Source organism: Aspergillus bombycis (genome assembly GCF_001792695.1).
Source record: "Aspergillus bombycis strain NRRL26010 chromosome Unknown contig00154, whole genome shotgun sequence".
Taxonomy (NCBI): Eukaryota; Fungi; Ascomycota; class Eurotiomycetes; order Eurotiales; family Aspergillaceae; genus Aspergillus; species Aspergillus bombycis.
Window position 1 is genome coordinate 1 of NW_019170156.1, and position 27,614 is coordinate 27,614.

The 27,614-nt window shown below is 50.6% G+C and overlaps 10 protein-coding genes across 10 annotated transcripts; 4 read left to right on the forward strand and 6 right to left on the reverse strand.

Moving 5' to 3' along the window:
• Window positions 1-213: 213 nt before the first annotated feature.
• On the reverse strand, window positions 214-1,811 carry ABOM_010840 (DUF1479 domain-containing protein; the record flags this gene model as incomplete). The annotated part of the gene is made up of 3 exons (XM_022537968.1): window positions 214-810; window positions 865-1,071; window positions 1,128-1,811. The coding sequence occupies 3 exons, from the start codon at window positions 1,809-1,811 to the stop codon at window positions 214-216; spliced, it is 1,488 nt and encodes a 495-aa protein (XP_022383924.1).
• Window positions 1,812-5,237: 3,426 nt separating this feature from the next.
• Window positions 5,238-8,068, forward strand: ABOM_010841 (uncharacterized protein; the record flags this gene model as incomplete). The annotated part of the gene is made up of 4 exons (XM_022537969.1): window positions 5,238-5,264; window positions 5,327-7,332; window positions 7,398-7,881; window positions 7,937-8,068. 4 exons carry the CDS (start codon window positions 5,238-5,240, stop codon window positions 8,066-8,068), a joined length of 2,649 nt encoding a protein of 882 aa, XP_022383925.1.
• A 1,339-nt stretch (window positions 8,069-9,407) lies between these two features.
• Window positions 9,408-11,311, forward strand: ABOM_010842 (MFS transporter; the record flags this gene model as incomplete). The annotated part of the gene is made up of 2 exons (XM_022537970.1): window positions 9,408-10,020; window positions 10,077-11,311. The coding sequence occupies 2 exons, from the start codon at window positions 9,408-9,410 to the stop codon at window positions 11,309-11,311; spliced, it is 1,848 nt and encodes a 615-aa protein (XP_022383922.1).
• A 401-nt stretch (window positions 11,312-11,712) lies between these two features.
• ABOM_010843 (putative tannase) lies at window positions 11,713-13,470 on the reverse strand (the record flags this gene model as incomplete). The annotated part of the gene is made up of 1 exon (XM_022537971.1): window positions 11,713-13,470. The coding sequence occupies one exon, from the start codon at window positions 13,468-13,470 to the stop codon at window positions 11,713-11,715; it is 1,758 nt and encodes a 585-aa protein (XP_022383923.1).
• A 1,151-nt stretch (window positions 13,471-14,621) lies between these two features.
• Window positions 14,622-16,203, reverse strand: ABOM_010844 (putative phosphatidylglycerol specific phospholipase; the record flags this gene model as incomplete). Its single annotated transcript, XM_022537972.1, has 2 exons — window positions 14,622-15,818; window positions 15,889-16,203. The coding sequence occupies 2 exons, from the start codon at window positions 16,201-16,203 to the stop codon at window positions 14,622-14,624; spliced, it is 1,512 nt and encodes a 503-aa protein (XP_022383928.1).
• A 1,680-nt stretch (window positions 16,204-17,883) lies between these two features.
• Window positions 17,884-20,075, reverse strand: ABOM_010845 (putative dynein intermediate chain; the record flags this gene model as incomplete). The annotated part of the gene is made up of 4 exons (XM_022537973.1): window positions 17,884-19,008; window positions 19,068-19,417; window positions 19,480-19,864; window positions 19,941-20,075. 4 exons carry the CDS (start codon window positions 20,073-20,075, stop codon window positions 17,884-17,886), a joined length of 1,995 nt encoding a protein of 664 aa, XP_022383929.1.
• Window positions 20,076-20,420: 345 nt separating this feature from the next.
• Window positions 20,421-20,871, forward strand: ABOM_010846 (ATP synthase subunit e; the record flags this gene model as incomplete). The annotated part of the gene is made up of 3 exons (XM_022537974.1): window positions 20,421-20,444; window positions 20,516-20,699; window positions 20,801-20,871. 3 exons carry the CDS (start codon window positions 20,421-20,423, stop codon window positions 20,869-20,871), a joined length of 279 nt encoding a protein of 92 aa, XP_022383926.1.
• A 461-nt stretch (window positions 20,872-21,332) lies between these two features.
• ABOM_010847 (CSN8/PSMD8/EIF3K family protein) lies at window positions 21,333-22,122 on the reverse strand (the record flags this gene model as incomplete). Its single annotated transcript, XM_022537975.1, has 3 exons — window positions 21,333-21,604; window positions 21,665-21,846; window positions 21,926-22,122. 3 exons carry the CDS (start codon window positions 22,120-22,122, stop codon window positions 21,333-21,335), a joined length of 651 nt encoding a protein of 216 aa, XP_022383927.1.
• A 367-nt stretch (window positions 22,123-22,489) lies between these two features.
• On the forward strand, window positions 22,490-25,124 carry ABOM_010848 (dolichyl-diphosphooligosaccharide--protein glycosyltransferase subunit STT3; the record flags this gene model as incomplete). The annotated part of the gene is made up of 6 exons (XM_022537976.1): window positions 22,490-22,619; window positions 22,692-22,715; window positions 22,844-22,924; window positions 23,019-23,612; window positions 23,663-24,791; window positions 24,854-25,124. The coding sequence occupies 6 exons, from the start codon at window positions 22,490-22,492 to the stop codon at window positions 25,122-25,124; spliced, it is 2,229 nt and encodes a 742-aa protein (XP_022383920.1).
• A 742-nt stretch (window positions 25,125-25,866) lies between these two features.
• On the reverse strand, window positions 25,867-26,266 carry ABOM_010849 (uncharacterized protein; the record flags this gene model as incomplete). Its single annotated transcript, XM_022537977.1, has 3 exons — window positions 25,867-25,955; window positions 26,054-26,186; window positions 26,261-26,266. 3 exons carry the CDS (start codon window positions 26,264-26,266, stop codon window positions 25,867-25,869), a joined length of 228 nt encoding a protein of 75 aa, XP_022383921.1.
• Window positions 26,267-27,614: the final 1,348 nt, after the last annotated feature.

The window sequence follows — 27,614 nt, forward strand, 5'->3', positions numbered from 1 at the left end:
TGTTGAAACTGGGTGATTGCCAAGCGATGATGCTGATAAAGATTACAGAGGATGCAGAAACCATACGGCTTATTATTACGACGAGATACTATGAGGCGAAGGCATCAATAACTCCTATGTTTAGTACTAGAACTGAAATGCTCTTATAACAGGCAATTTATTCCCTGTTCTCGGCAATGCTGAAACGGAAAACTCCACGGTCCATAGCATCACTTAGTCAACGTCGAATCCCAAGATCGCGTTCGCTAGACGTGCAGCCTCCTTTTGCCCCGGGGAGCCCGAAATAGTAGCCTCAAACTTCAAGAAGCCCATAGCATGTTTGCCTCGATCGGATAAATCGTCCAGAGTGCCTCGGTGCTTGTGCTGACTCTCGCCGACACCGCCAGGGAAGTCAGGGGGCGGTCGGCTTTGGAGAAATTGATTCCGCTGGTTCCTCAGATAGTAGCTATTAACCTCGCACAGTGGTGCAGCTGGGATATACAGCACGCTAGAGTCACCGGTTCCGCGATGTTCGTTCTCTACCATATGAGCGACATCACAGTGCCAGAAGACCGCATCGCCGGGTTGGACACGAGGGATGGAGACAAATCCTTTAGAGTATAGATGAGCGTGTCCATCAGCCATCAACTCTTGTCCAGCGCCCATCGCGGCTCCATGGAAGGTGCTCGTTCCTTGGTCAAGAACCCATGCTCCTGAAGTATCCTGGCAGACAAAGGGCCGGAGCAGGGTGTATGCAGTTGAAGCGAGGAGATCGGGCATCACTCGGAGAGTACCAGCACCAGGAGAGCAATCAGAAAGGGAGAGCCACCCCTTGTGCATTACTTAGTTAGCATATGAACCTTGAGGGCAGGAGATTCAACGGACCTGGTAGGAACGGAAGGCAGAGCAGCCACCGGGTCCGTGGTACATGTCAACCGTCGCCTTGAGACGATGAGTTATCGCAAAGGGATCGTGGTTCTCCCACTCGCCTTGAAGAATTTGTGAGTAACATTTCCGGTACTCTGGGTCTTCCCAGCGCTCCAGTGAACCACCGTCAAGGTGTGGTCCCAGGTTGAATGACTTATCACCCGGCTAAGAAACAGTTTAGTAAGATGGGCAGAAATAATAAAAGATTCGGGTTCACATACAGTGCGAATGCGCAAACGATCACAGTATGTAATAGGCACAGAGGTATCAACGGGATCTTCAGGCTTAGCAGACCAAACTTGATTGAGTGCAGTTTGAGTCAATAACATGTTGGGGTGCGAACGAGCTTCCAGTTGAGACTTTGACCAGTACAATTCGTACACCTGTGGGTTGTCTGCGGGAAACCCTGCTGTGGAAGGGTTTGCAGATACATAATCGCGAATGCGTTGCTTCCATGCAAGAGCCTCCTCAGGGGACACGATTCCTCGAACAATGATTGTACCCCGGTCCTTCAGAGCTTGCTTGGCATGGTCCGGAAGATTGCCATTGTTGGACTTGATCGCGGAGAATTTGATTTCTGGGATCATATGAGAATCCCACTGCGCTAGTTTGTCGGCTGCTACCCGGTCTAACAGCCGGTGCCATCCATCCAAGATAGCATCCCCATTTCCTCGCGAGATATCTTGTTTTAGGCGAATAAATCGTGCGGGAAGGTCAATGGACTGGTTGGATAGAGAGGCGAACGCTGAGGCAATGGAGCCTTCGGCTCTATTTGAAGGTTGTTCAGTCAAGTCAGCCATGGTTGCCATGATTCGACATCGATGCTGAGTGCTGGAAGGTCGCACGACCTTGGATAATGAATAGGGGCTGGCGAAGGCCCGAACGGGGGCCTTGACAAAGGTCATGGGTGGCCAATGAAACGAACGTAAGAATATTCACAAAGGTGGTCTCCCGGAAAAGACCAGGCGTAAGGATGTTATATTTACAAGGACGTGGTAAAATTCCAAGCAATTCAGCATCGTACCATTGCATAGAAGAATGCCACGCGGAGGAATGAATCCATTTTTCATGATTAAATGGAAACCAGGTCTTCGCGACACATAACCCTAAATAGGCAGGTGACAGAGAACGGGGTCACGGTAAACTTGTGGGCCTCGACGACAAAATGTTCTCGCAGCAGTATACATACTCGGTGAATTTAGACAATTTCTTTTTTCTTCTTCCGTCGGCAACTTCTTACGTCCTGTTCACTAAAATGGTCTTCTTGCGCTATGCGACGATATTTTATCAGGCGCAGCTAACCAAACGGCCATTGCGCACGCAGAGCGCGACAGCTGCGGTAGGCCCTCCACTATAAGCATCACTTCCTAACGGAGGTGGCGATTGACGGAATATCAGGCATTATACGCTGTGGGCGACATATTTGCTCAGAACGTTGCTATGGCCAACTCTGATAATAACTCCGACAAGAAATATGATTGGTATCGCACGGCAACTATGACATCTATAGGTGGCTGTGCCCTAGGTCCCACGATGGCTGTATGGTTTGTCTCCCTGATTCAAAACTATCTCAATCCCCTCCTCAAGAATAGTCACCAATATTCATCGGGTAAATAGGTATCGACACTTGCAGGCCCGGATTCAACTGCCCTCTAGGCTCGCCAGCACGGTGGCTCGAGTGACTGCCGATCAACTCATTTTCGCCCCGGTGTCCATTGTCGGTCTATTCACCCTTGTACAATTAGCCAAGCCCACTACAGACAGTGTCTATAAGCGGCTAGAACTCACTCAACGTCAAGTGGAATCAAACTTCGCTGGCGTCCTAGTTCAGAATTACAAACTGTGGCCTGGTAAGAGTGCTGACGACCTAATCCAGTAGGTAAGAGGCTAACTTGACTGGAATCCAGCGGTTCAGATGGCAAATTTCTTTTTCGTTCCTTTACAGTATCGTCTCCTGGTGTCTAACACAGTGGCAGTCTTCTGGTCTGCATATCTATCAATGAATGTCAACGAGCCGGGTCCAAAAACCACACCGTGAATGCGCGGGTGAGGTTTCAGGGAACACGGAAAGGATCTTCAGGTGCGAGAATATAGACTCGGGGAAACGTTGTCATCCTGTACATAGTACCGCCGTTTGGTGGTGGGACGAACAACAGCATTGGTCGTCTTTCTGTGGTGCACTCTATGTGGCCGCTAATCGAAAACGTATACCCATTAGTACCTGAACGATGCATATCTGTATAAAGACAACTCGAGACAAGAAACATACAAACACCGCATCGACTGGAGGCGACCAATCCGATATTGGCATTGGAACGTATGTATAGTTCCCCACGAATACTTCCTCATCAGGCATGCTGATTGGGGTATTGTGCGGACTCTGCGCAGATGCTGTCATTCCATCAATGTGAGAATCATTTCTAGCTCCCGATAAAGTTTCGATTCCACCCGTTCCGGGGTTGCCTGGGAGGGTCGAAGTAACTGGTTCAGGGTGAGGATAGACATTTGCAGGGTTCATTGGAACAACCTGGCTGACCGGGTCTCTTGGTTCGAGATAGCTTTTCGGTGACCGGCCCCGCACGATAATGGGTGGACTTTCTGACCGTGATAATGAGACCATCCGTCCTCCAGATAGAGTAGCTATCACTTCAACAATGATCCGATAATGCTGCCTTGGTGTTGCGGCACGGGGTACCTTCACGGTAGAGTGCCGAAACTGTAGCCTCTCCCAGGATATTAGGACTGGGGATCCTGAGGTAACTTGATCCATTGTAATTGACACGGGCAATGGTTGGAGATTATTGAACGCGTTATTCTTCGAAGTAGCCCGAACAATATTCACCGCGCTGTCTTTCAGATTCTCTGTTGCTCGGATCTGCGCAGATAAACCAACCACAGTCTCGGTCGACTGGTCCTCTGCCACTTTCAGGTCCCCGCCAACCTGTGGCATTGACACAGTAGCATGAACCTTGAACAAATTTCGGCGGTAGCACGTAATCTCCGAGCAGGGAGTTATATTTAAGCCCGTACCTGGGGTCGACACTGATTCATCTTCCCGGAAAAACAGTCCTGTCAAAGACGCCTGGGTCTCGATTGTTTCTCGCTGGCCATGTATATTGACCACTTGTTGAAGCGAGTCGGAGCACATCAAAATCGGTCGCGATCTTTGCACGTACCGTCCCTCGTTCACCTTCAGGTGTTCTGGCGGTGGTTCGTCAGCCGACAAACTTATTCCATGGTCCAAGGTCAAATGCCCATGCGGACTTTGAACCGTAACATCGGTGACTGTGTCCGCGGTCGGAATATGGGCATAGCTGGCACCATAGAGCATATCCAATGAGATATTCCCCTCCACAGAGTGAAAGAACTCGTCGATGTTCAGGTCCTCTAGGCTTGTGGATGATTCATGATAGTCCTCGGAATTTGCCTCAACAGCCGTATTCAGCTCCATCACAGGTGGGGGGAAATTGCTGTTCAAGCCCGTCTCAAGGACATATTTCGAAACCAGGCAGAAAGAGGCGGCCCACCTTGTGGGCTTCTCTGATAAGCTCTTCCAATTGAAATGTCTCCGTAGGGCAGTAAAGTTGTGGGAGGATTATTGAATTCCCGAACCCCGTTCTTTGCCTCTCTTGAGTAGTCCTGGGGCAGATGAACCTCAATAAACACTCCGCATGTACTCCGGAGTGAAAAATCATGTATGCCACAGGATCCACACGCCATGAGCACAGATGGTGGTTGTCGAATAATGGTCCAACGAACAGAAAGCAAATAGAGAGAAAAACTAGCCACCCGGTGACATCAAAAGAAGTAACATGTATCCACTTCACTTTGGAGGCCCACTCGGGTGACATTTTCCCCACCCCAAACCCCGGACGCCTGTTGTGTCTCTTCATTAAGATTTACCTGGGAAGGATTTTTTCACAATGGCCAACGAGTTCATTTGGAGTGCAGGAGGATGCCTGCTACCCTTACGTTTGGTTAGGTTACACTCCTATTACGCATAGTTAGGCAGGGTAGTCACGGTTGGAGTCGAGGACCAACAGCTTTCTCCATAGTAGAATGCTGGGTGTCATGTCTCATCCAGCCATCCCACCAGATATCGCACGGTCAGCAGCCCTTACCCCTGCCTGTTGGATAAGAAATTGAATTGGTTCCTCAGGATTGTCGGTAGCTTGTTCATCGCTGGCTTCGACGGGACCGAAATATCACCGAATATATGTCGTTTGATAAAGGACCACTATATTGGCGCCATTCTCATTACCCCCAAGAATTTGACCAGTGAGGAGCAGCCCCAATCACAATCATGACTTTAAATTGCGTCCGGGTCACCGATGATAGGTGCTGCACAGGTAACCAAGGTAACTTTAGCTGCTTGAACCAGTGGATCCCAGTGTGCAATAGCTGACACCTGTTTGGATAGCTTATCTCAGATCTTCAGTACACGGCGTACGAAGCTGGGCACGAACATCCATTATTAATTGCAATTGACCAAGAAAATGGAGGTTGTAATACCATTGCAGCAGACGATGACATTCGACAGTTCCCCTCTGCCATGGGTGTGGTGGCCGGCAACGACCGTGATAGAGCCAAACTTATTGCCACGGCCACGGCAAAGGAAATGAAATGCTTAGGGGTCAACTGGATATTAGGCCCTGTGTTGGATGTAGTGTCGAACCCTAGTGCGCACCCATTAGGAGTGCGCATGATGGATGAAGATCCCAGTGCTGTTTCACGTTTTGGCGCCGATTTCATCGCAGGGTATCATGATGGAGGTGTAGCCACCTGTGGGAAACACTTCCCCAGCTACGGCAACGTACAGGTAGATGATACTGGCGCAGATATCCCATGTGTGCCGGATACCATGGAAGAATTAACTCGAAAAGCATTTATGCCGTTCCAGAGTGCCATTCAGGAAGGTGTCGACTCCATCATGGTTGGTGCCTGTGCCATGCCCAACATCAGAGAAGGTTTGGATGTGAAACATGCCTGTCTTTCGGAGACGGTCGTAAGCAATATCCTCCGGCAGCGACTGCGCTTTCCTGGAGTCATTGTCAGTGAGTGTCTCGAGGTTGAGTCACTCCATGAAAGTCTAGGGTTCGGGCAAGCCGCCATTATGGCTCTGTCGGCTGGCTGTGACATGCTGATGGTATGTCACTCGTTCATGAACCAGCTTGAAGCTATAGAAGGTGTTCAAACTGCGCTTGAGAATGGTATCCTCTCCGAGATGCAAGTTCGAGACTCTGCACAAAGAATTTCGAAGATGAGACGGCGCTGTACATCCTGGTCTACCGCGCTCAAGCCTAGTGGAACGTCGGGCTTATCCACCCTGGCTTTATCACACTCCAAACTAGCTCGGTCTGCGTATGAATCGTCCATTACTGTGGTTCGAGATACCAAATCAGTATTACCAATCCGATCCACTACCAGTCAACCCCTTGAGCTATTGCTTCTTACTCCATTACTCGAGCCTCTATCATCTCTCAGCAATATGGGAGAACATATAAAGGAAACGGAATCTAGCACTGGCCAAAAACAATATATGGAAGGCGAACTAACTTTTCGGGAGCTTGGACTTCTACTTGCAAAACACTGGGAGGGCAAAATCGTGCATACCTCATATGCCGCCAGTGGCATCCGCCCCTACCACGAGGACTTGGTTTCCCGAGCCCAGGTCGTAATTGCAGTGACGGCGGATGTGAGTCGCAACTCATATCAATACGGCTTCACAAAACATGTTGGGATGTTGTGTGACATTTCGAGCAACCCGAAGCAATTCATCGTGGTAGCCACCAGCTCCCCATATGACTTTCTGAATGTGCTCCAGATCCCAACCTATATTTGCACATATGACTACACTCATCTCGCCCTCTGTTCCTTGGTGAGAGTATTACTTGGCTATATCCGCCCTGTGGGAGTTCCTCCAGGGCACTCACCTGTGATTGATCTCAGCAATGACACCCCAGAACGCAAAGATTCGTTAGGCTGGTTAGTACAACAGTGGGACCCCAGACGGGACATGGACGGAATCATCAGATTTCTATGCAGAGTCAATGATATCTGGCGCCCATGGGCAAACATGACACATGAAAATGTGCACTATCTGCTACAAGAGACATTGAATAGTCCTGATTCGATGATCCTTTTGGTCAAAAATACGAGCACCCATGTAATTTATGGTGTTTGCATCACATCTTATGTGGAAGCCATTGCACGAGCGGCCATTGCATTTCTGGCGGTAGATCCAGAAAAAAGAAACCAAGGGATCGGACGTTCCCTGTATCAACGGGCAGTCACACGCTTGGTCCAACAATATAATCCTCGGGATATTCAGCTGGGTTCTGATATGCCGGCCATGGTGCCTGGCACCTCTACTTACGCCAGAAAGGTCGCAGGGCCATCTATCCTGATGAACTGGATGTTGAACCAGTAAGGCTCTCCTGGACTGCTTCTTTTCCCTCTATCAAGAAAACAACGGCTGATTTTAATCTAAGAGGGTGGGAAGAAGCAATCAAAAGGCAAACTTATATTCTAAAGATCTCAGAATTGATGGCTCTTGCCCCATTAATGAATTCAAACTCCAACCGGTGGACATTCGAGATCTTGACTAACGAGAGAGAGTTCGATATCACCAGTTACAGCACGAGGTGCCTGGAACCGTATATCCAGAACAACAGCACTCTCTTGTCCCCTGAGGTAGTGCAAAAGATGTACCACAATGCGTTTCAGGCATCCAACGGTGTCGATGTATTGATCGTCCGAAACTCGGCCAGTAAAGCTGTGGTGGCCTCGGCGTTATTATGCAGCCGCCAGTCTCTACCAGCCAAATACTTTCCCACTTTGGGTCCAAATGATGCAGAGTTAGCGGGCATTCTAATAGACCCAACCACAGAAGTTTCACACGTCCTCTCTTACCTTCTTGCCATGGCCATTGTGCGGTGTAGATATCGTGGAATTATCAACGTTGAGAGTCGTTTAGTAAGGCCTCGGTTTACGATCTTTTAGGACAGTGTTTAAACTGACAAACTCTTAGGCTGGAAGTTACCTGGACTTGAATGTCTTTCTAAAGGCGGGCTTTCAAATCCTTGGTGAGTTCTCAACGTTGTATTGTGGTACTTCTCGGCTGGCACAGGGTGGTCACGTCAGTACATTGAACGGGAATTAGTCGGTGTCCTGCAAGCGACCTCCTATGACTTCGCAAATAACCTACGGTGGTCCAGTAGCGTTGCTGGATATGGTATTATTCTGACCTGCATGGCTCATGCATGCCCAGGATCTCTCTACGTCAAATGGAATAGGTGTAGGCCTTATCCTTTTGGCCCATGTTGGGTGTACAGAAGAATATAGGAAAGCTCTCCAACCACATCCACCACTAGATTTTATACGGGCCCGTTTACATCCGAAGAGGCTCTAGACCTTGTGAATGCGAACGCTATATAGATTCAGTATAGAGGTGTATAAATATAAAAAGAATGGATCTGGCACTAGGAGCCATTAGCGCTTGTCAAGGATATTGAGGGTTTGAAGTGCGGAACGTACAAAGTCTCCGCTGATAAGAGCTTTGGTTGGCAACATTAAGTGGGCGCGCCAACCTTGGAACTAGTAAGCAATTATTGGGCCGAATTTTTCAACAAGTGGTCCCGTAACTCAGTCGGTTAGAGTGCTGAGCTAATAACTCAGAAGTCGAGAGTTCGAGCCTCTCCGGGACCATATTTTTTGCTTCTGCTACCTCTACTTCCATCCATTTTTGCGCGCATCGTTTGTATCTTGCTAGCAAATATGGCCAAACCCAATCCTCCCTTGACCTAAAGACACGCCATAATCTGTTCTCGACGTGGGAGAACAGACTATATACCTCTCACGAGACAGTGGCAGTATTCCCAAAGTATGTACAAGTCTGGGTATAATTCGCAATGTATCCACTTGCTAACATGTATATATATATATGCACTCTGATAACGGAAAATGATCATGGAACGCGACAGTGGAGTGGCTCAGTTGCCCTATAGGCAAACAGATTCCCAATAACGTTCCAGCTCGATTTAACCTTATTTTAACTATATGCCATGTATATCCCAAGCCCCCGTAATCGTTCTAGAACCACAGTCAACTGTCTAGGAAACACGGCTACTGCGTCCAATCCCGTAGCCGAACCTCGGTACCGATTTGAACGGGATCATGCAATTCGGCTTGCCGAAGTACAAGCCGAGTCGACAGCCAGTGGACCAAAGCGGGCTGCAGGATCACCCAAGTGGAGCGACCACCCGATGTATACAGCTTTCTAAGCCAATGGTGTTGCAATTCGTCATACTTTTCTTTTAGTATCTGTTTTAGTATCTGATCTGTAGATGTTATCATCTCGCAGATTTTGATCTCATGGTGTCAGCAACGGTGTTGTGTATATAAAAAGTTCATTTTCGATCCTTGTCCATCCCACTTACATTTTTTTTGTTCATCGCACAGTATGAACAATAGTATAACTATATCCACACAAGCCCCTTGGAATGACTTCCGAAGACTATATCCATGAAGCCCCTCGGCCCCACGAAATCCCATATTGGCGCCTACTCACCGACCAAGGCGTTGTCACGCCCGAAATAATTGACTACCCCTATAAGGGCTCCGGCACAGATGATGACCCTTACATTGTGGAATGGATCCCTAATGATCCCCGCAACCCGATGTTGCTCAACAAGTCCCTGAAATGGGCCTACACCATCACCGTTGCTTTCGCCACATTCGGCGTCTCGCTTTCCTCCTCTGCTTATGCAGGAGGCATCCAGGAAGTCATCAAACATTTCGGTATCGGCGAGGAAGTGGCGACGCTGGGTGTGTCGCTGTTCGTCCTAGGCTTTGCAGTTGGCCCATTAGTATGGGCGCCTCTGAGTGAACTGGTCGGTCGCCAGATCGTTTTTCTCATCTCATATGGTGCTCTTGCATTCTTCTGTGCCGGCGCCGCCGGTGCACAAAATAGCTGGACGTTGATCATTCTGCGCTTCTTCGCTGGCTCGTTCGGATCTTCACCATTAACAAACGCCGGAGGCGTCATCGCCGATATCTTCCCGGCAGAAGAACGAGGTCTAGCAACAAGTTTATTCGCCGGCGCGCCGTTCCTAGGTAGGTACACCACCACCACACACCATCGTCGACCCCAACTGACCAAAAGACCAAAGGTCCAACTCTAGGCCCCGTAATCGGCGGCTTCCTCGGCGAAAACGCCGGCTGGCGTTGGGTACAAGGCTTCCTCGCAACCTTCACCGGCCTCATCTGGATCGTGGAATCGCTCCTCGTGCCCGAAACCTACGCTCCGCTACTTCTCCGTAAACGCGCCGCCCGCCTCACAGCGCTCACCGGCAAAGTCCACCGGAGCAAACTCGAGCTCGAACGTGGCAAAGTGACCATGACGAGCGCCTTCGGCGCCGCCCTCCTGCGCCCCTGGATCCTCCTCTTCGCCGAGCCCATCGTCCTCCTCCTCTCAACCTACATGGCCATCGTCTACGGCACCCTCTACATGCTCTTCGACGCCTTCCCAATCGTCTTCCAACAGCTCCGCGGCTGGACCGAGGGCGTCGGCTCGCTCCCCTTCCTCGGCGTCATGATCGGCATGATGCTCGCCGTCGCCCTAAACATGTACGACAACAAACGCTACGTCGCAGTCCACAAAGCCCACCACGGCTTCGCGCCCCCTGAGGCCCGCCTCCCACCCACCATGATCGGCAGTGTCGCCATCCCCATCGGCCTCTTCTGGTTCGCCTGGACCAACGCGGCCCCCGTCCACTGGATCGTCAGTATCATTGCAGCAGCCCCCTTCGGCTTCGGCATGGTCCTCGTCTTCCTCAATATCATGTCCTACCTTATCGACGCCTACACGATCTACGCGGCCAGCGTGCTCGCCGCAAACTCCATCATCAGGTCCTGTTTCGGTGCCGGCTTCCCCCTATTCACCTCCTACATGTATCGCAACCTGGGCGTCCATTGGGCGTCCTGCATTCCTGCCTTTTTGGCCCTTGCTTGTGTACCTTTTCCGTTTGTTTTCTATAAGTATGGGGCTGTTATACGGAGGAAGTGTAAATATGCTGCTGAGGCGGATGATTTCATGAGGCGGTTGGCGGAGAAGACAGTCTCTCCGGAGGAGGAGGAGGAGGAGAAGAAGAAGAAGAAGAAGAAAGTTGTTGATGAGGAGGTTAGGGTTCAGGCCGAGGGGAGGGGGAGTGCTGATGAGGGACAGGACTTGGAGAGGGTGGAGTCTGGGGGTAGGAGCTCACTGTCGACTGTGCGGGATGAGACGGCGAGTTATGAGGCTAATCCGTATGACATAGATCGTGTCAATACGAGGAATTCGGCCATTTCGAGACGGTCCAGGTCCAGGTCTACTAAGGGGAGGAAGAGGGGGTTTTTGGGGTTTTGAGGTGGGTTTGGGAGGTGGGTTTTGTATGTAATGTCTAGATATAAGAAATTATCATTAAGATTGAGAGTTTGTTGTCGGCTGATGGGCTTTTTATGTAGAGTTATGGTGAAGTAGTGTTCGCTGTGATATTGGTCTTGTGTGATTATCCATGTACAAGCTCGGTGGAAGGTTGCTTGGAAGAAAGAGATTTTATATTTGTCTCGGTTGACCTCAGTTTGCGTATGTACACTCAAACCGGGGGTTTAATACTCAAAATGTATAGATAAAAGAGCCAGGTGCTCAGGAAGCATGAAATGAAGAATGAAAGTCGGGAAGATTAACTTCACTTAGAAGTCACCGGATTCGTAAATCTCGTCACTCGGCATAGAAGATGAGTGGCAAGTAGTAATCACGCAAACACACTAGTATACAGGGACCTTGAAAGCGGGGAACTCGTAGGTCCAGCTGTCAATCGACTTCTCATCGTTGACACAGTCGAAGGTGGAGTTGCCGCGCCAGAGAGGACGCTTGGGCCACTGGCAAAGCATTTGGGTCTCGCCAGCGTAGGTACCCGAGGAAACGGTGGCATTGAGACGGGATGGCTTGTTGCCGTTCTCGACCCAGTTGATCATGATCTCCATGTTGTTCTCAGGGTAAGGTCCAGGCTGGAGAGAGTTGGTTCCGCAGTGGGCGGCACCAGGGATCAGGTAGAACTGGTACCAGTCCTCGAGGGCCTGCAGGGCCTCCTCTTCCGTCTTGTCGCCGTACATGACGGACATAACTGCCTGCCAGTAGTGGACGGAGGAGGCAGCGGGGATACTGGGATCGGATTCACCGTGGTAGTGCAGCAACTTTCCGCCGGACGATTGGAAGGGAGTCAGATCCGGGAGGGTGGTCTGGAGGCTGTCCATGTAGCGCACCATACCGGTGTTCATCCAGCCCACCAGGGTGTCATAAGTGACGTTGTTCAGATCCGAAAGGTTGTCGAGGTTTAGGAGCTGAATGAACTTGGTGACGTACTCACCACCGGTCGACGGGATGCTGAGCTCCCACTTGCCAGTGTCAGAGTTGTACTCGGTCTCAGCATCGCTCAGCTCGGAGGCAATCTGCCAGGAGAGGTACGCACGCTCGCCCTTGCTGTTATGGAGACCATCGTAGATGGCCTGGGCGACAGCTACACCGCGTGCGGTAACCGTGCCGTTCTGGGCGGGCTGGTAGCTGGTGGTGCTGCCCTGGGCCTGGCGCTTGACATTGCTGCGCTTGCCATTGCTGAAGCCGAAACCAAGAGAGGTGCTCGTCTCCGCATCACAGTGATACGGCTCACCGATGATGGAGGTCAAATTAAAGTGGAGCTTGCAGAGATCCGTCCGGGACACGACACCGTCGGTTCTTCCATCAAGCGGGTCGCAAGCAGCAATGGTTGCGTTCACGATCTTCTTCAGCTCACATGGAGGCGGGTAGTAGTCCAGGGTCTGTTCCACTTCGGACGAGAACACATGGTGGACCTGTTGCTGAGCGAAACGGAAGGCCGGGGCACCAGTGATCACACCGTCGTACTCCTCACCCCAGCGCTGAACTTGGCTCATACCCTCACGTCCTCCATCGGAGCAACCCTCGTAGTAGGTGTAGAGCTTGCTGTTGCCGTAGAAGCCCTTGGTGATGTACTTTCCGATCTGGGTCATCTCTCCCAGTGCCTGATATGCGAACATGTACGTGGCGTCCCAGTTGATAGTGCCGTTTCCATAGAGGACTACCTCGTCGTAACTGTTATCGAAGGCATCGTATCCAGCATCGGTGGCACCTCCAACAGCGCCATAGGCGAGACCTCCGGTCGCATCGCTGGAGAGGGAGAAGCCTCCACCACCAGCAACGTAGAAACGGTTCTCGTAGTCAGAAGGCTTGGGGAATGCATACTTGATGACCACCTTGTCGCCCTTGCCGGTATGCTCGTAGGCGACTGTCACATTGCAGTAGTCATAGGTCGTGGTGCTACCCATGCCAGCCGACTGGTTGTAGAGAGGGCTGGCCGTGATGGCAGATGGGATCATGCTGATTCCGAGCAGAGTTCCGTTGGCAGGCAAGGCAGCCTTCACGTTGGATACGGTGCACACATCGGTGAAAGAAGCTGCGTTCGCTCCTGCTGCCAAAGCAGCAACGGCCATGCGCGAATGTTGGCGCATCTTTCAAACCAAAAGAACGGCAGAGGTCAACAAGTATACAAAGGATGCGAAAAGAAAGAACGAATGATGAGGTCGTATCTGGGAGTGTCCATGGGGAAAGTATCGTCCTATTTATTGCAAGGCTAGGGCTGAGGGAGGCCAGTGTCTTCGACACCATAAAGTTCGGGATTCGTATCAAGCTTGTGGGCCAAGCGGCAGATCAACGCTTTGCCATCCTTAAATCTATCCAGGCAGTCGTCACCGGGTTGCGTGGCAAGATGCCAAGACAAAAGGTCTTCCTTGAGGCTCGAGTCTGTCGTCGTGAATTGCCTATTATCTGATGGTCCGGTTCGGCTGAACCCCCGGCCTTATCTGATCTCTCCGGCCAGCCCTTATCTCTGGGCCTGCAAAGCTATGTACCCATGATGGAGTCACCATGTCAGCAACATTCAATGGGAGATAGAATGACTGAAATTTGGCTCTATCTTGGCACTCGTCTTGTCTGACGCGGTCTTCTGGAGGGTTTGGGCACGTTTTTTTTGTTCTATTGAATCCGCTAAGAGAGAACGGGTAACTATCGCCGAGCCCTCGGAGTTAACGATCAAGAGATAAGATGCTGAAGAATTTGGTCTCCAATCACCACCAGTACCAATGGTTGATCAGGGGCAAATGGGGTTGAACGTTGCCTACCGCAGTGCGTTTAATTTTAATTTTAATTTTTTTTTTATCTCCGAGCACCAGGTGGCCGTCCTCAAATCGTAGCATCTTATACATACAACAAGACCTTTTTCAAGGAGGTAAACGCTGAGCGACTCCCAAGTACGTTTACAGAACACGGCCAACTACGATGATGGCCTGGCAATAAAGGACATTCTACATTCAAGAAAACAAACGATAGAGACACTTGACGAGTACCAAGCACTATACTCTGAATTGCGGAAGAGTATATACCCGGCTTCCCCTGACTCGACCTTAAGGTAGTGGAGGCTGAACCAATTCTACAAGGCATACTAATGTACCGGTTCCTTAGATGGGAATGGAGAGTTTCCACAAAGGTAAAATCTTTGCTGTTGCCTGGATTCATTTAATTGAAACGGTTAGGGTCATAATTATATCGTCATCATGGTCATATGCTACTCTAGACGTCGAGTCTAGACTGTACAGATTCGGTTCTAAAAATCAGCCGGCTCAGGTAGCTTCTCCGGCGTCTCACGGAAAGTGTTGGTGACCAGCCCCCGGAAGCTGGGAGACCAGTCGACGCGAGGCGTGAGGATGTCTAGGTTCCAGAGCTCAGCCACATACTTGAGGATAGAGGTGTGGGTGAATTCGTTAGGCTGGTCAGTCGGACTATTTTGAACCACGCCTTTGCCCACCCATGGCGACATCAGAACGGTGGGCACTCGGATACCCAAACGGTCGAAATGGAAGGTGGCCTCTTGGCCGTCCTTGGCCGTTTCGGTGTACGTCAGGTTATCGCCCGCCGGCACGTTCTCAGGAGGAGATACATGGTCGGCAAAACCACCGTGCTCGTCAAAAGTCAGGATGAACAGCGTCTCATTCCACTGCGGGGAAGAGCGCAACGCCTCGTAGATGCTCTTAATGAAGCCCTCGCCCATGTTGATCGGAGAGGGTGGGTGGAAGGACATATACGAGCAACATTCTGGGTTGATCCAGGTAAACTGAGGCAGCGTACCGGCTTGAGCATCATTGAAGAACTGGTCAATAGACTTCACGTTGGTGGTGCCCTTGCCACTCTTGGCAGTCCACTGGTAGAACAAAGAATCTGGAAGGAAGCCAGTGGTGTTGGAGTAGTTGATCCAGCTAATACCGGCGGCCGAGAGCTGTTCGAAGATAGACACCTGAGGCAAGTTGGAGACATCAAAGTCGTGGTCATTTTGACCGTGACCGTGCGAGGTGCCCGAAGTTAGATACGCACGGTTGGGGTTAGTCGGTCCCGGAACCGATGCGAACCAGCGGTCAAAAAGCACAAAATTCTCGGCCATGGCATTGAAAACCGGTACGTGGTCCGGCGTGTAGTAGTTAATGACCTCTGCAGCGCGACTTAAATCGGAGCCGAGCCCGTAAGAGACAATCTGCTCCGTTACGAAGCCCTGCATGCCAGGCATGTCATTCTTCGCGTTGGGGTGGTAGGTGCTATACACCTGCTGGTTACCACCCGTAATGCTGTGGTCCGGGTCATCGGGGGCCACATTCTTCGCGATCGGTTTGGCGCAAACCTTCTCTGAGAATGGATCTGAAGCATTTGACGGGTTGCAGTACTCGCGGTTGACCAAACCATCGATTTTGGAGTTGTATGTCAAGCCACCGGCAAACACGTCAAAACTCAGGTTCTCCTCGACCAATACCACCTATACTGTTACTTAGTCCTGAAGGTCGCGAAAGGTAACCATTCAGTAATCGACAACGAATGAAACATACCACGTTCTTAATCGGAGTGTCCTTGATAGGGTTTACCGGCTTGCCGTATGAAGGGCTTGAGGGACGGGCATGGGGAAGGCCGTTGATACCCAGGCCCAGGGAGAAGAAGGCGAGCAACGAAATGATGCTCATGATGGACAGCAGCACCGTGATGAGAGTCGTGCGCACCCAAGGACGACGTGGTCTCTCTGGTGACCAGGTCGACGCCTTTATATGAGCAACTTCATCCTCCTGTATGACCCGATCAGGTCTGAGGATCGGCTGCAATTCGGGCTTTGAAGGGCCACGTGGGGCCGAAGGTGGTTGCCATTGCATGATGGAATGCAGCGGTGCTATCAGTTAGCTTCCTTGCCGAAGTAGAGGCGGTTGAAATGTGAGTTTGTATCACAATAGTCGGTCGTCTCCTTCACAGTAGTCTGTTGTTAGTTCGACCGGACCAGCCGTGGGGTCGACAATCGATAAGGACCCTTTTGCAGGTGGGGCAGCCTTAGGCTCCATTGGTGCTCGGCATGCGGTCTCATGGGAGGACGAGGGCGGTGGATTGGCTGGGGAAACAATCGGCATCGCGGCAGCTCCATACCGCAAGGGGCTTAACGCTTCCCCTCTCATTCGGTCTAGAGTCAACAGACAGACAAGCCCTAAAACCGCCAGCACTCCAATGATGGATTTCTCTCAGGCATGTGCCATGCAAGGCATCAGGTTCCCGTGTCGATCCCCTGAAAACAATCAAACTCTCCAACCTTTGAGTCTGTGACCGGAATGAATGACCTCGCTAGGGGACAGTCGGATCACCTCGCGCGCCCGACTATTGGGGGGTCCTGGATATCCTCCGATGGGTCTGCATCCCTGCGCCATTTTTGCAGATATGTGATGAACGAGGAACGTTGCTCTTGTGCTGTACCCCTGGTTTTCATTTCTTTTTCTTTTTTTTTTTTTTCCTTCCTACTCGGCTGCTTACATTCAGTGTCCCGTCACTAGGAAAGTTACTGGCCACTGACGGGAACTTTTATCATTTGACCTCCTCAGGTGTTGACTTTCTCCCAATACTTGGTGGGTACTCAAACCGCATATGCCATAAAGTTCCAGAAGATGAGCGGTGAGTGATCCGTCATTTTAAAGTATATTCCCTTCAATATAGCCATGGATGCAGACCATACACCCCTCCTCCTCTCGAAATGGCCCGAAATGGAACTTATTCGCAGGCCCTCGTACCATCATGGGGGCTGGGGCCTCTTCCATCATGCGCGCAAATTCCAGAAACGATCCGAGATCCGACAAAACTTTGGAATGATACTTCACCTTGCGAGTAACTTCACTAAAATAGTTTGCATTTCACCTAGCACCAGTGACCAATTCTTGAATCAGTCTGGAGTGATGGTCTGGTACTTCATCTAAGAGGTGCCCAAGTGTTACCCATCACATAACAGATCCGAGATGGGGCAGATCCATGTCCGTCCGGTTCATATCGGGAATTGTAGTGCTTGAAAATCCCTGCAGACTGTGAGCCCTTGTGGAGATCATTTCACACGGCAGGTCATGTCGGCCTGAGACATACAGGAACATGGCGACACGTATGGCATGGATACCGCTAATTGCCTTGCTGAACACCGAACACCGAATCACTCCCGCCACGCAGATCTCGAAAGTAGAATATTTACATTTTAATGCCCTTCTAAGTCAGGTCGAGTATAAATCCAGAGAACCTGCCTTCCTGGTCCAACAAATGCATACATACATCAACAGCTGCCCGAGGGGTATATGATAAAAACTACATAAAGACGCCATGCAAGGAAGTTTGGTACAAAATGAGCAAGAGGACGGGAGGAGCTACCATGCTGTAGCAACTGGACGATAGCCTGCGGATGAAGATCTTGCGGCATTCAGGCAATGGGGGATCAACACTCCCCGCACAAAGTCTTGAGTCAAACGCATTGACCGTCCACTGGAGGTTGAGAAACGAAGCGATCTATGTCAATCGTAAAGCTAATTATCACCTCAGTTGATCCGGTCCTTTTGCTCGAGTTTCCCCACCAGTCGCTTCACTCCGGCCCATTCTTCGGCAGGCACATCTTCAGGAGTGCCACTAAGACCCTTCCCTACCTCAAAGACCGTGACAACCCCATCTAATCCACCTGTGGCAATCCGCCTTCCCTCGCGCTCCTCCCAGGCCACCTTGTTGAGACTACTCGTCAAGACGCCACCACGACCCTTAGACGGTGTGGTCCGCACAACTGGTACTTCCGTATCCGTGTAGAGGTCCCAAACTTCGAGGTTTCCAGCACCGTCGACGAGGGAGAAAACGCCAGGGCGGTGGGGAGACCACCGGGCATCATAGACAACGTCTTCGCGGTTGATGTCGAGAATCGGAGATACAACCTGTGTCGTGGAGATGGCTGAGGTGGCCGGTGCTGTGGTTGCTGGTGGCCGAACACGCCATAGCTTCACGCTCCAATCCAAACTAGAACTCAGCATTAGATCCCCCAGGTCAACAGGGCCCCGTGCCGGGTGGAAGGCTGTAGACATGATAGGGGCTGCATGGCCGCGGTACGCGAGACGGTGATCAGTTCCGGCCTTAGCACCGGCTCGGTCATAGCGATGGCAGGGGTAAATCCCGCCTTCTTCTGTACCAACGATGAAAAACGTCGGATCGGATTGTGGGAACGACATGGTCGTGGGGGCGAGATCTTCGGTTTTAGATGGCGGGGGGGTAGAAAGTTCGAGATATTCTTGAGGTTGAGACAGCATATCAACAGTCCAGCCGCAAACCACACCATCCGTAGACGCAGTAAGTATATTATGGGCATTCTGTGTGCCGATGATTGAAATGCTATAAACCGGATGGGTGTGCCCAGAACCAGTCAGAGGCGTCTTCTGTACCGGTGCACCACCACCTGCGCGCGATGACCGCGTATCCCAAAGCAGAACCTGCCCGGAATACGAACCGCCAACTATAAGATTAGGGTGGAATGGAGAGAACTTGGCCGCCAAGATATCGGATGTAGAATGGAACACATACTCGGGGCGGGATTGCAGGTGTTGGTTCCAAATCTGAACCAGGCCGTCCGGTTCATGAGGTGCAGATGGGTTTTTGGTGTATGCAGCTAAAACAAGCTCTGGGAACTATAGGTGGCTAGTCAGCGATGCATAACAAGGGGAAAATAATCTCGCTGGTGACAGACCTTTGGAGAAAAGCTCACGTCGCTGATCATGCGCTTCTTGCTCCATCGTTCGTCCCAAAACTGGCAAACCTCTCTGATGCCTCTCCTCTTCTTCCCATGTTCGTCATCCTCTTCCACATCGCCATCAAGTCCACCAAGCTCATAGTCCGCTAGTACGTCATATTCCTCGTCTAGAGCACGCTCAATGACCTTTGCGGAACGTTCGACGAAATCCAGGAAATCCTCAGAAGAAGTCACTGCTTTCAGTTCATCATCATCCAGTGTGCGCAATGGATACCGTAGTTTTGAGGATTCATCCTCGGCGTCATGTTCTGCCTTCTGCTGGGTAGCTAGCAATTCCTCCTCAATTTCTGCGCGAAGCTTCTTCCGGATCTCCTCTCGCGCTCGCGCTCCTTCTTGCTTAGGCGTTTACCTGTGCCCGTAGGATCCTGTCCGTCTTCCTCTTCAGATTCGATCGATGAATTATCTTGTGGCTGTTTCGAGTCATCTGTCTGGACTCCTTTGCTGTATGTAACAATTTCGGGCTTTGGTTCAGGGGGTGGTGCTGTCGGATATGGCTCTGCACCGACGGTTTGGACGGCGATCGAATGCGAAACTGGCCGCGCAGCAGGAATAAATGCCTCGGCATGGTCTCCGCTCACTTGGCTAGCGCTAATCACTGAATTCGGTCTGCTCCCTTTGCGTGAAGGGCCATCTGCGTGGCTGATGGACGCCGACCCGGGACGGTCCACAAGACGTGAGATCAGGTCATCGAGCTCCGCTCTGCTATCGGCACGGCTAGGAACTGGGGACACAACCTATAATGGGTGGGGGGCGTTAAAAAAGAAATGGTTCTTCTGTAGGATATTGGTGGTGCTGGAGAATGTCCCCTACCTCGGAAGCATCACCGCTGTTAGCCCGACTTTGCGAGAACTCCTGCTGGCGCAGCTCTCTTTGTCGTTTTAGTTCGGCAAGTTTCGCTCTTTTGGCGAGAATCTCTGCCTTTCGCTGTTGCATAGCTGATGACATGGTGAATTGAGACAGCCGATGGGCTGACGTACCATCCAAACCAGATCAGTTCGGTACTACAAGTTTATGATTATTTACTCCCGTCTCAAGTGATGTTATGCGTGTTAGTTGGACTTCCCCGTCCCGCGCCCAGAGTCCGGGTCGGCGGATGACATAAGCACAGGCCCCCGACGGTCCGGAAAAACTCGCGACAGGAACTTCGCCTTGAACAAGCTTCTGAGTATCCTGTCCGATTGCCAGCCATTGCCAATTGATACCCTCCAAACGGTCGCTCGGAATCCGGCCTTGTTACCTTGCGTTTATTTGTCCTTTTTGAATTTCGCTCCGGAGGCCAGGATCTTAAAGATGGCTACCGCACAAGGTGTCAACGTGAGTGTCCGCAAGGGCCCCGTTCTGATAATGGACCCTGGGCAACTGACAGCATCATACCCGCATTACAGGTCCTTCGCTACTCGGCTCTCGTAGCCGGCCTCTTCTACGGTGCCTACCACCAATCCTCGATCACTGCCAGCGCGAAGCGTGCCGAAGCCGACCGTGAATACGCCCGCCAGGAGCGCCTGATCCAGCAGGCCAAGGCCGAATGGAAGAAGAAGACGGCACCCAAGGACACACAAAACAGCGGAAGTATGTTGCCAGCTTTTTGAGCCCTGAATGAGATGCGACGCCTTCGATTTATTCCACGAAGGCAATGCCATACTTGATCCGACACTAACGATTGACTGCAGTCATCACGGATCCCGAGGACAGCCGGTTCGACCTTGAGGCCTACCTGAAGATGAAGGCCGGAGAGAACTAGAGGAATTGGATGGTACAAAGTGAAAGGACGAGTGACAACTGTTCTGGTACAACGGTCGTACCCCTAGGGTACAAGGAAGGTTGTTCCGGGTAACCCCCGATTATGTATTATTGTTTGGCCTAATTTCCCAGAGTCGTGTCATTGCGAGCGAAAGGAATGATTTTTCTTTTACGTTACTAGAGATCCTCTCCGAGTCGTTGTACATACCCTGGGCTGTTGTGCGTCTGTACACTACAGTTGGGCCAGAAGAGCAAGAGATTCTGTTCGCTTTGGTGTCATTGCTGATCCCTTGTACTGTGTGCGCCCTTGGGTGGGGTGATACTCTATCATTGCTCAACAGACGTTCCCGCCATTAAACAGACCTGGAGGTCTATTGTTGCGTAGCCACCCCGGCTCCCCTTTGTTCAGCCAGTCGGATCTTCTAGGTTTCTAAGCGATGTCGTGTCCGAGTCGTCCACCTTTTAAACCCCATGCTTCCCAACCAATGCCATGATTTGACTCACTTCATCGTATAACCGAGTGTCCTTTTCTGGTGCCATGGGGATAGGTTTAGGGTGTAATAGTCTTGTGCTTTCATCCCATATCCAACCAACTGCAGTGAATTTCTGTATCACTGTGGGGTCGCCCTGCTCTGCTGCAGCAGTATCGAGACCGAGATAATTCGCAGCTGTTGCAGGCCGTATCGCTTCGTAGGCATGGCTGACTTCTTTCAATGTTTTCTCTTGAAAATATGCTGGGAAAATAGTCAGAGCAAGTCACAGCGACAGAAACAAAGTCGATGTGTTTCTCATACTCTCGTAGTTTTCTACCGCCGGACGCAGGAGCTCTGGCCAGGGTAGCTCTCTTAAGATTTTGTAGATCGACTCATATTTCCTCTGCCAAACAGCCCGTAATAGAGTCAGGCAATTCTGGAGCGACGGATCATTTTGCGACAGTCCTTGTGGCATTCGTTGAGTCATCGCGCGAGCTTCGTATCTATTTGACGCCAGGTTATTACCATTGGTTGACTGACCAGGGGCCTTCTCTGCAGGCTTCGGGCATGGGTAGAACTCACATTTGATCTGTCAGAAGATGCGCAAAGAAAAAGGTCGAGTAGAATAGACTGAGGAGCTCCGATACATCGCTATCAGCTGTTGACATTAAACAAGCCTCGCCTTCATACTCCACCAAAGTATTGTAGAGCTCTGTTGGTGAACGACTGGATTTGAGCACTGTGGCAAGTTGTTCCCTGGAAAGTGGAGGTAAATCCATCTTAGTTAGATAATGTATAAATGAAAGTGCATAAATCACAGAGACGGCAAGACGGGAGAAGGACGTAGGCAAAGGCCAAGGGCAGCACGCTGAAGCTAATCTCAGCAGTATTGATAGTGACGGTTGATTGATATCAAAGGCGGTGCGGTGTGGGGGCGCGCGGAGAGTTCAATGTGACGGTATTGTATGTATGTAAAGTATAAACGTGCCTGATGCCAAGCCTCGGAAGTGACCACCTTGCGAAGCTGTCCCCATTCAATCAACGAAACATCCAACTACTCCTCTCTTCAGCTCCAGGCAAGGACGAGGGCCAACTCTCTTTTGCTTCCCCCATTGATTTTTCTTTTTACGTTTTTCTCTGGCCGTTATGGCCGAAACACCTGTTGATGCCTTGTTGAAAGGCAACACCGGCAGGAATACGCGCGGCCTGCTGCGCATTATCATTCTAGTTACTATCGCCGCCGCTGCAGTGTCGAGTCGACTGTTCAGTGTGATTCGTATGTCGTTCGACAGATAATCTACTTGTAGCTACTCATTGAGTCAATTGATACTAACTTGTTATGCGCTAGGTTTTGAAAGCATTATCCATGAATGTACGTTCAGCACCAACCATCCTATACTCCGACAAATTGCCCACAGCCTCGGCCTTCGACCAATATACAATACTATTGTCTTTCTCTTCACTAAGAGCTTCTGTATCCACTGACTTTATTCCCTACAGTCGATCCTTGGTTTAACTTTCGCGCAACAAAATATTTGGTACAGCATGGCTTCGAAAGCTTCTGGGACTGGTTTGATGACCGTGAGTGATTATTCGACAGGCGATACCAGCTACATTGAACAGCTAAGCGGTGACAGTCACCTGCTTAAGATACTAATTGGCTAATTCTATACAGGAACATGGCACCCTCTGGGACGTGTCACTGGTGGCACGTTATACCCAGGTCTCATGGTGACCAGCGGCGTGATTTACCACATCCTCCGGTTCCTGACCATTCCCGTCGACATCCGCAACATTTGTGTCTTGCTCGCGCCGGCATTTTCTGGTCTCACAGCATTTGCAATGTATCTGTTGACTTGTGAGATGTCCATCTCACCTTCTGCAGGTCTCCTTGCTGCTGCTTTCATGGGCATTACCCCGGGATACATCTCTCGATCCGTTGCGGGCAGCTATGACAACGAAGCCATTGCAATTTTCCTTCTTGTATTCACCTTCTTCTTGTGGATCAAGGCCGTCAAGAACGGTTCGATCATGTGGGGAGCGCTGACTGCCCTCTTCTACGGTTACATGGTGTCGGCTTGGGGTGGTTATGTCTTCATCACCAATCTGATTCCCTTGCATGTCTTTGTACTTCTCTGTATGGGAAGATATAGTTCCCGTCTGTACATCAGCTACACCACCTGGTATGCGCTGGGAACTTTGGCAAGCATGCAGATTCCATTCGTCGGCTTCCTCCCCATTCGGAACAGTGACCATATGTCTGCCTTGGGTAAGCGTGCTCTCGAATGGTTAACGGGAGATATACTAACGACTATCTAGGTGTATTTGGTCTGATCCAACTCGTGGCATTTGCTGACTTTGTCCGCGGCTTTATCCCCGGTAAACAATTCCAAAGACTTCTCACTGCCATGGTCATCGTCGTATTTAGCGTTGCCTTTGCCGGACTTGTTCTTTTGACCGTGTCCGGAGTAATCGCCCCGTGGAGCGGTCGCTTTTACTCCCTGTGGGATACTGGCTACGCCAAAATCCATATCCCCATCATTGCGTCAGTGTCGGAGCACCAGCCGACTGCTTGGCCAGCTTTCTTCTTTGACTTGAACCTCCTTATTTGGCTCTTCCCCGCCGGAGTCTACATGTGTTTCCGCGAACTCAAAGATGAGCACGTCTTCGTTATTATCTACGCAGTCTTGGCAAGCTACTTCGCCGGTGTCATGGTTCGTCTCATGCTTACACTGACCCCGATTGTCTGCGTGGCGGCTGCGCTGGCGTTGTCGACCATCATTGATACGTATGTGTTTGCATCTCGTGGGCCGAGTCCTCAAAGCAAGGCCCAAGATGAGGCGTCCACAGAAGGCCTTCGTTCCACGAGGAACCCGGTTGTTGGAATTTCCTCTTATATTTCCAAGGCTGTTGTGACATCCTCTGTCGTCATTTATCTGCTCCTGTTCGTTGCGCACTGCACTTGGGTCACATCCAATGCCTACTCTTCCCCTTCGGTTGTTCTGGCTAGTCGGATGCCGGACGGCAGCCAATTCATCATCGACGATTACCGTGAAGCCTACTACTGGCTTCGTCAGAACACCCCTGATAACGCCAAGATCATGTCCTGGTGGGATTATGGATACCAGATTGGTGGCATGGCGGATCGCCCCACTCTTGTCGACAACAACACCTGGAATAACACCCACATCGCCACGGTTGGAAAGGCGATGAGCTCTCGCGAGGAGGTCAGCTATCCTATCCTCCGCCAGCATGATGTTGATTATGTGCTGGTAGTGTTCGGCGGATTGTTGGGTTACTCTGGTGATGACATCAATAAGTTCCTCTGGATGGTTAGAATTGCCGAAGGCATCTGGCCCGATGAGGTTAAGGAGCGGGACTATTTCACCGCACGGGGCGAATACCGTGTGGATGATGAGGCTACTCCCACGATGCGCAACAGCTTGATGTAAGGACGCCCGAATTTTACAATTGATACCTTTTAAAGCATGTACTAATGAGACCCGGCAGGTACAAAATGTCCTACTATAACTATAACGCCCTCTTCCAGCAGGGTCAGGCCATGGACCGCGTCCGAGGCTCCCGACTGCCCGCTGAAGGGCCACAGCTTTCCACCCTCCAAGAAGCGTTTACCAGCGAGAACTGGATCATCCGTATCTACAAGGTCAAGGACCTTGACAACTTAGGCCGCGACCACAACAGTGCCACAGCCTTTGAGCGGGGCCACAAGCGGAAGCGCGCTACCAAGAGGAAGGGGCCCCGCGTTCTGCGAACCGAGTAAAGGTGGAGTCTGTGATTCCGCCCATCTTTGGTTTGTGGCCTCGTAAGGGACAGATGGATCCCTTCTCTCTGTTTAGCATGTTTCTCAATTCCATGTTTTTGTATTTGAACACCGTTTAAAGCGGCAATGTAGACGATTAGAAAATGCATGTGATTTGAACATAAGCCACCATGTTGCAATGGGCTTTGCGTCGTGCATTGTAATCAACCCCAGTCTCCGTAAATCTTGGGCTTCGGTGGTACTGCATCACGATTCTGCAATCAATAAGAGGGTGGTATCTTGACTGGTTCAAACTGATACTATACAGATATAAATGCTAATAAGAACAGGAAAAACAACAGAATGAGCTGAGAGGTATTTTTTAACCCGGCACCCAACCGACTTGCTTCTTCACACCACCTCAACTGCGCAGCGATGCCGCGGCGCTGGGTCCTGCACAACCCCAATTCACCATCACTTGACACTTCGTAGACTCCCAGTAGGAATCATACATTTCCTACTTCCCTTACGCTGAAAAAGCTTCCCCCCTTCAAAGCCCACACGCAGGTAATGCCCGTCAAAGGAAACATAATTCGCCACGTACTCCGGTACCCGATACATTATCCGATCAACGATCGAATCAAACCATTACCCTTGACCGTGGGTGTGCAATTCCAACCCAGACCAACCGAGAATCCAGCATAGCCAAGATCGAGAGCGGAATTTACACATCAACGGGTCCGATTGAACGGTCAATTCGCTCTCATTGCTTCTGCTGAGGCTTCGCGGGTGTCTCGGGGACCTTCACATCAGAGAATTCATCCTGGCCAACTGCGCGGATGGTGTAGGCGTCTTTCATAGAATTAATTTGTTAGTACGATATTCCTTGGAACTGGTATGATTTCTAGTTTGTGATTCCGGGGAGACGATGAGATCGGAGTCGAACGTACAGACGCTGATAGTGAACGCGATGAGTCCGAGACCGGTCAAGGCATTCTTGACGAGGTAGGGACGACGGGCGCGCAGGAGGGCAGCCCCGGCGCGGTAGTCTCTGCCGTAGTAGGTAGAGTTGAAGCTAGGATTCTAGGGTTAGTATGGGCTCACCCGTATTGATGATAATGAAGAGGGGAGTGTATAGTGTGCGTGGCGAGAAAGACGTACATTCCGGAGGCCATCTTTTGAGATCTTCCTGCAAGTGGCGGGAGAAGGAGATGTTTGTATTATTTAAAGGGAATTGAGAAAGTCGTGAGGGGCTGTACAGCGAATAAGTGAGGATTGATTTGACACCGTCGGAAGATTATCGCGAGTCTTTCGATCAAACGTCTTGGCGGGTTTGTACCGGAGTTAAGGTGGGTTGACGGATTTAGGACTATACTTGGGTATATACATACTGGACGGTTTACTCAACAACAGCAACATGTCATCTATGGCTTGAAAACTTGCATATCTTTCAGTTGAAGTCTTTAATTTTCCCAGCCTTAATACTGCCGCGCAATTATTACTCGCCGCTTATGATGTTTACATGCTCATGGTAGAGCCAACATATCCATGTTCTCTTACATACAGTTCTGCTGCTCCTAACTATAGAAAAAAGTTATAAAAAGGATAGTCCTGAGCCGCAGATCGAGCGGGACCTCTCACATATATGTTAAGAATGAACCCTAAACGAGAATTATACTATACTCCGCATAAAAGCTACTGTAGTAAAAAGATTTAAAGGCAGGAAGAACTGACTGACCCACTAGACCAGCCGGGGCTATTATGAACTATTTTTAGAAAAACTTGACAATATCAGCCACACTTACTCACAGCATCAGCTTGGTCCTGATCATCACGTGGAATTAGTTTGCTTCTCTTTTTTCTGGTTTGATCCCCTAGTTGGTTGGCATATCGCGGCGCATGCGATAGCTAGAAGTATATCATCATACCCCCAAAGGCGGTGAGCAATGACCCGAGTGAAGGAAAAGCGAAAAGACGGGCAGAAAAGCACCGGACGATACGGGCGGCATACGGCAGCGTGACGCTCTCTCAGTCTCTCGCTCCCTCGCTCTCGGTCATGATCAATCATTCTTTCTCCCTCCACCAGCAGCAGCCACTTTTCTCTGCGCTAACGCTCTGGTGGTTCCCATACTCAATCGTTGTCATAATCGCTCGCTAAGGAATTGCTATTTTTTTTCTCCAGAACCTCGACATCAACCCACCTCTCTTCTATGCCGTTCATTCTCCCGCAGCGCTTTACAGTCGTATTGCCCGCTTCGTGAAGTCGACCTCCACCTCCCTCCTCTTCGTCGTCCCTCGCCCTCCCGCCACCAAGTACTCGTTTGCGCCGATCCTGCAGTATATTACATCCTTGGCGACATACATACAACATTATCTGGTTATATTGGCGGAACTTGTGGCCTTGAACCTACTTCTGCAACTGCGGTCTTAGGGAATCGTGCTCGGTCGCGGCAGCTGGGGTTACCACAGGTTTCGCGATTGGCGCATTATTGAACGGTACGTTTTTTGCTG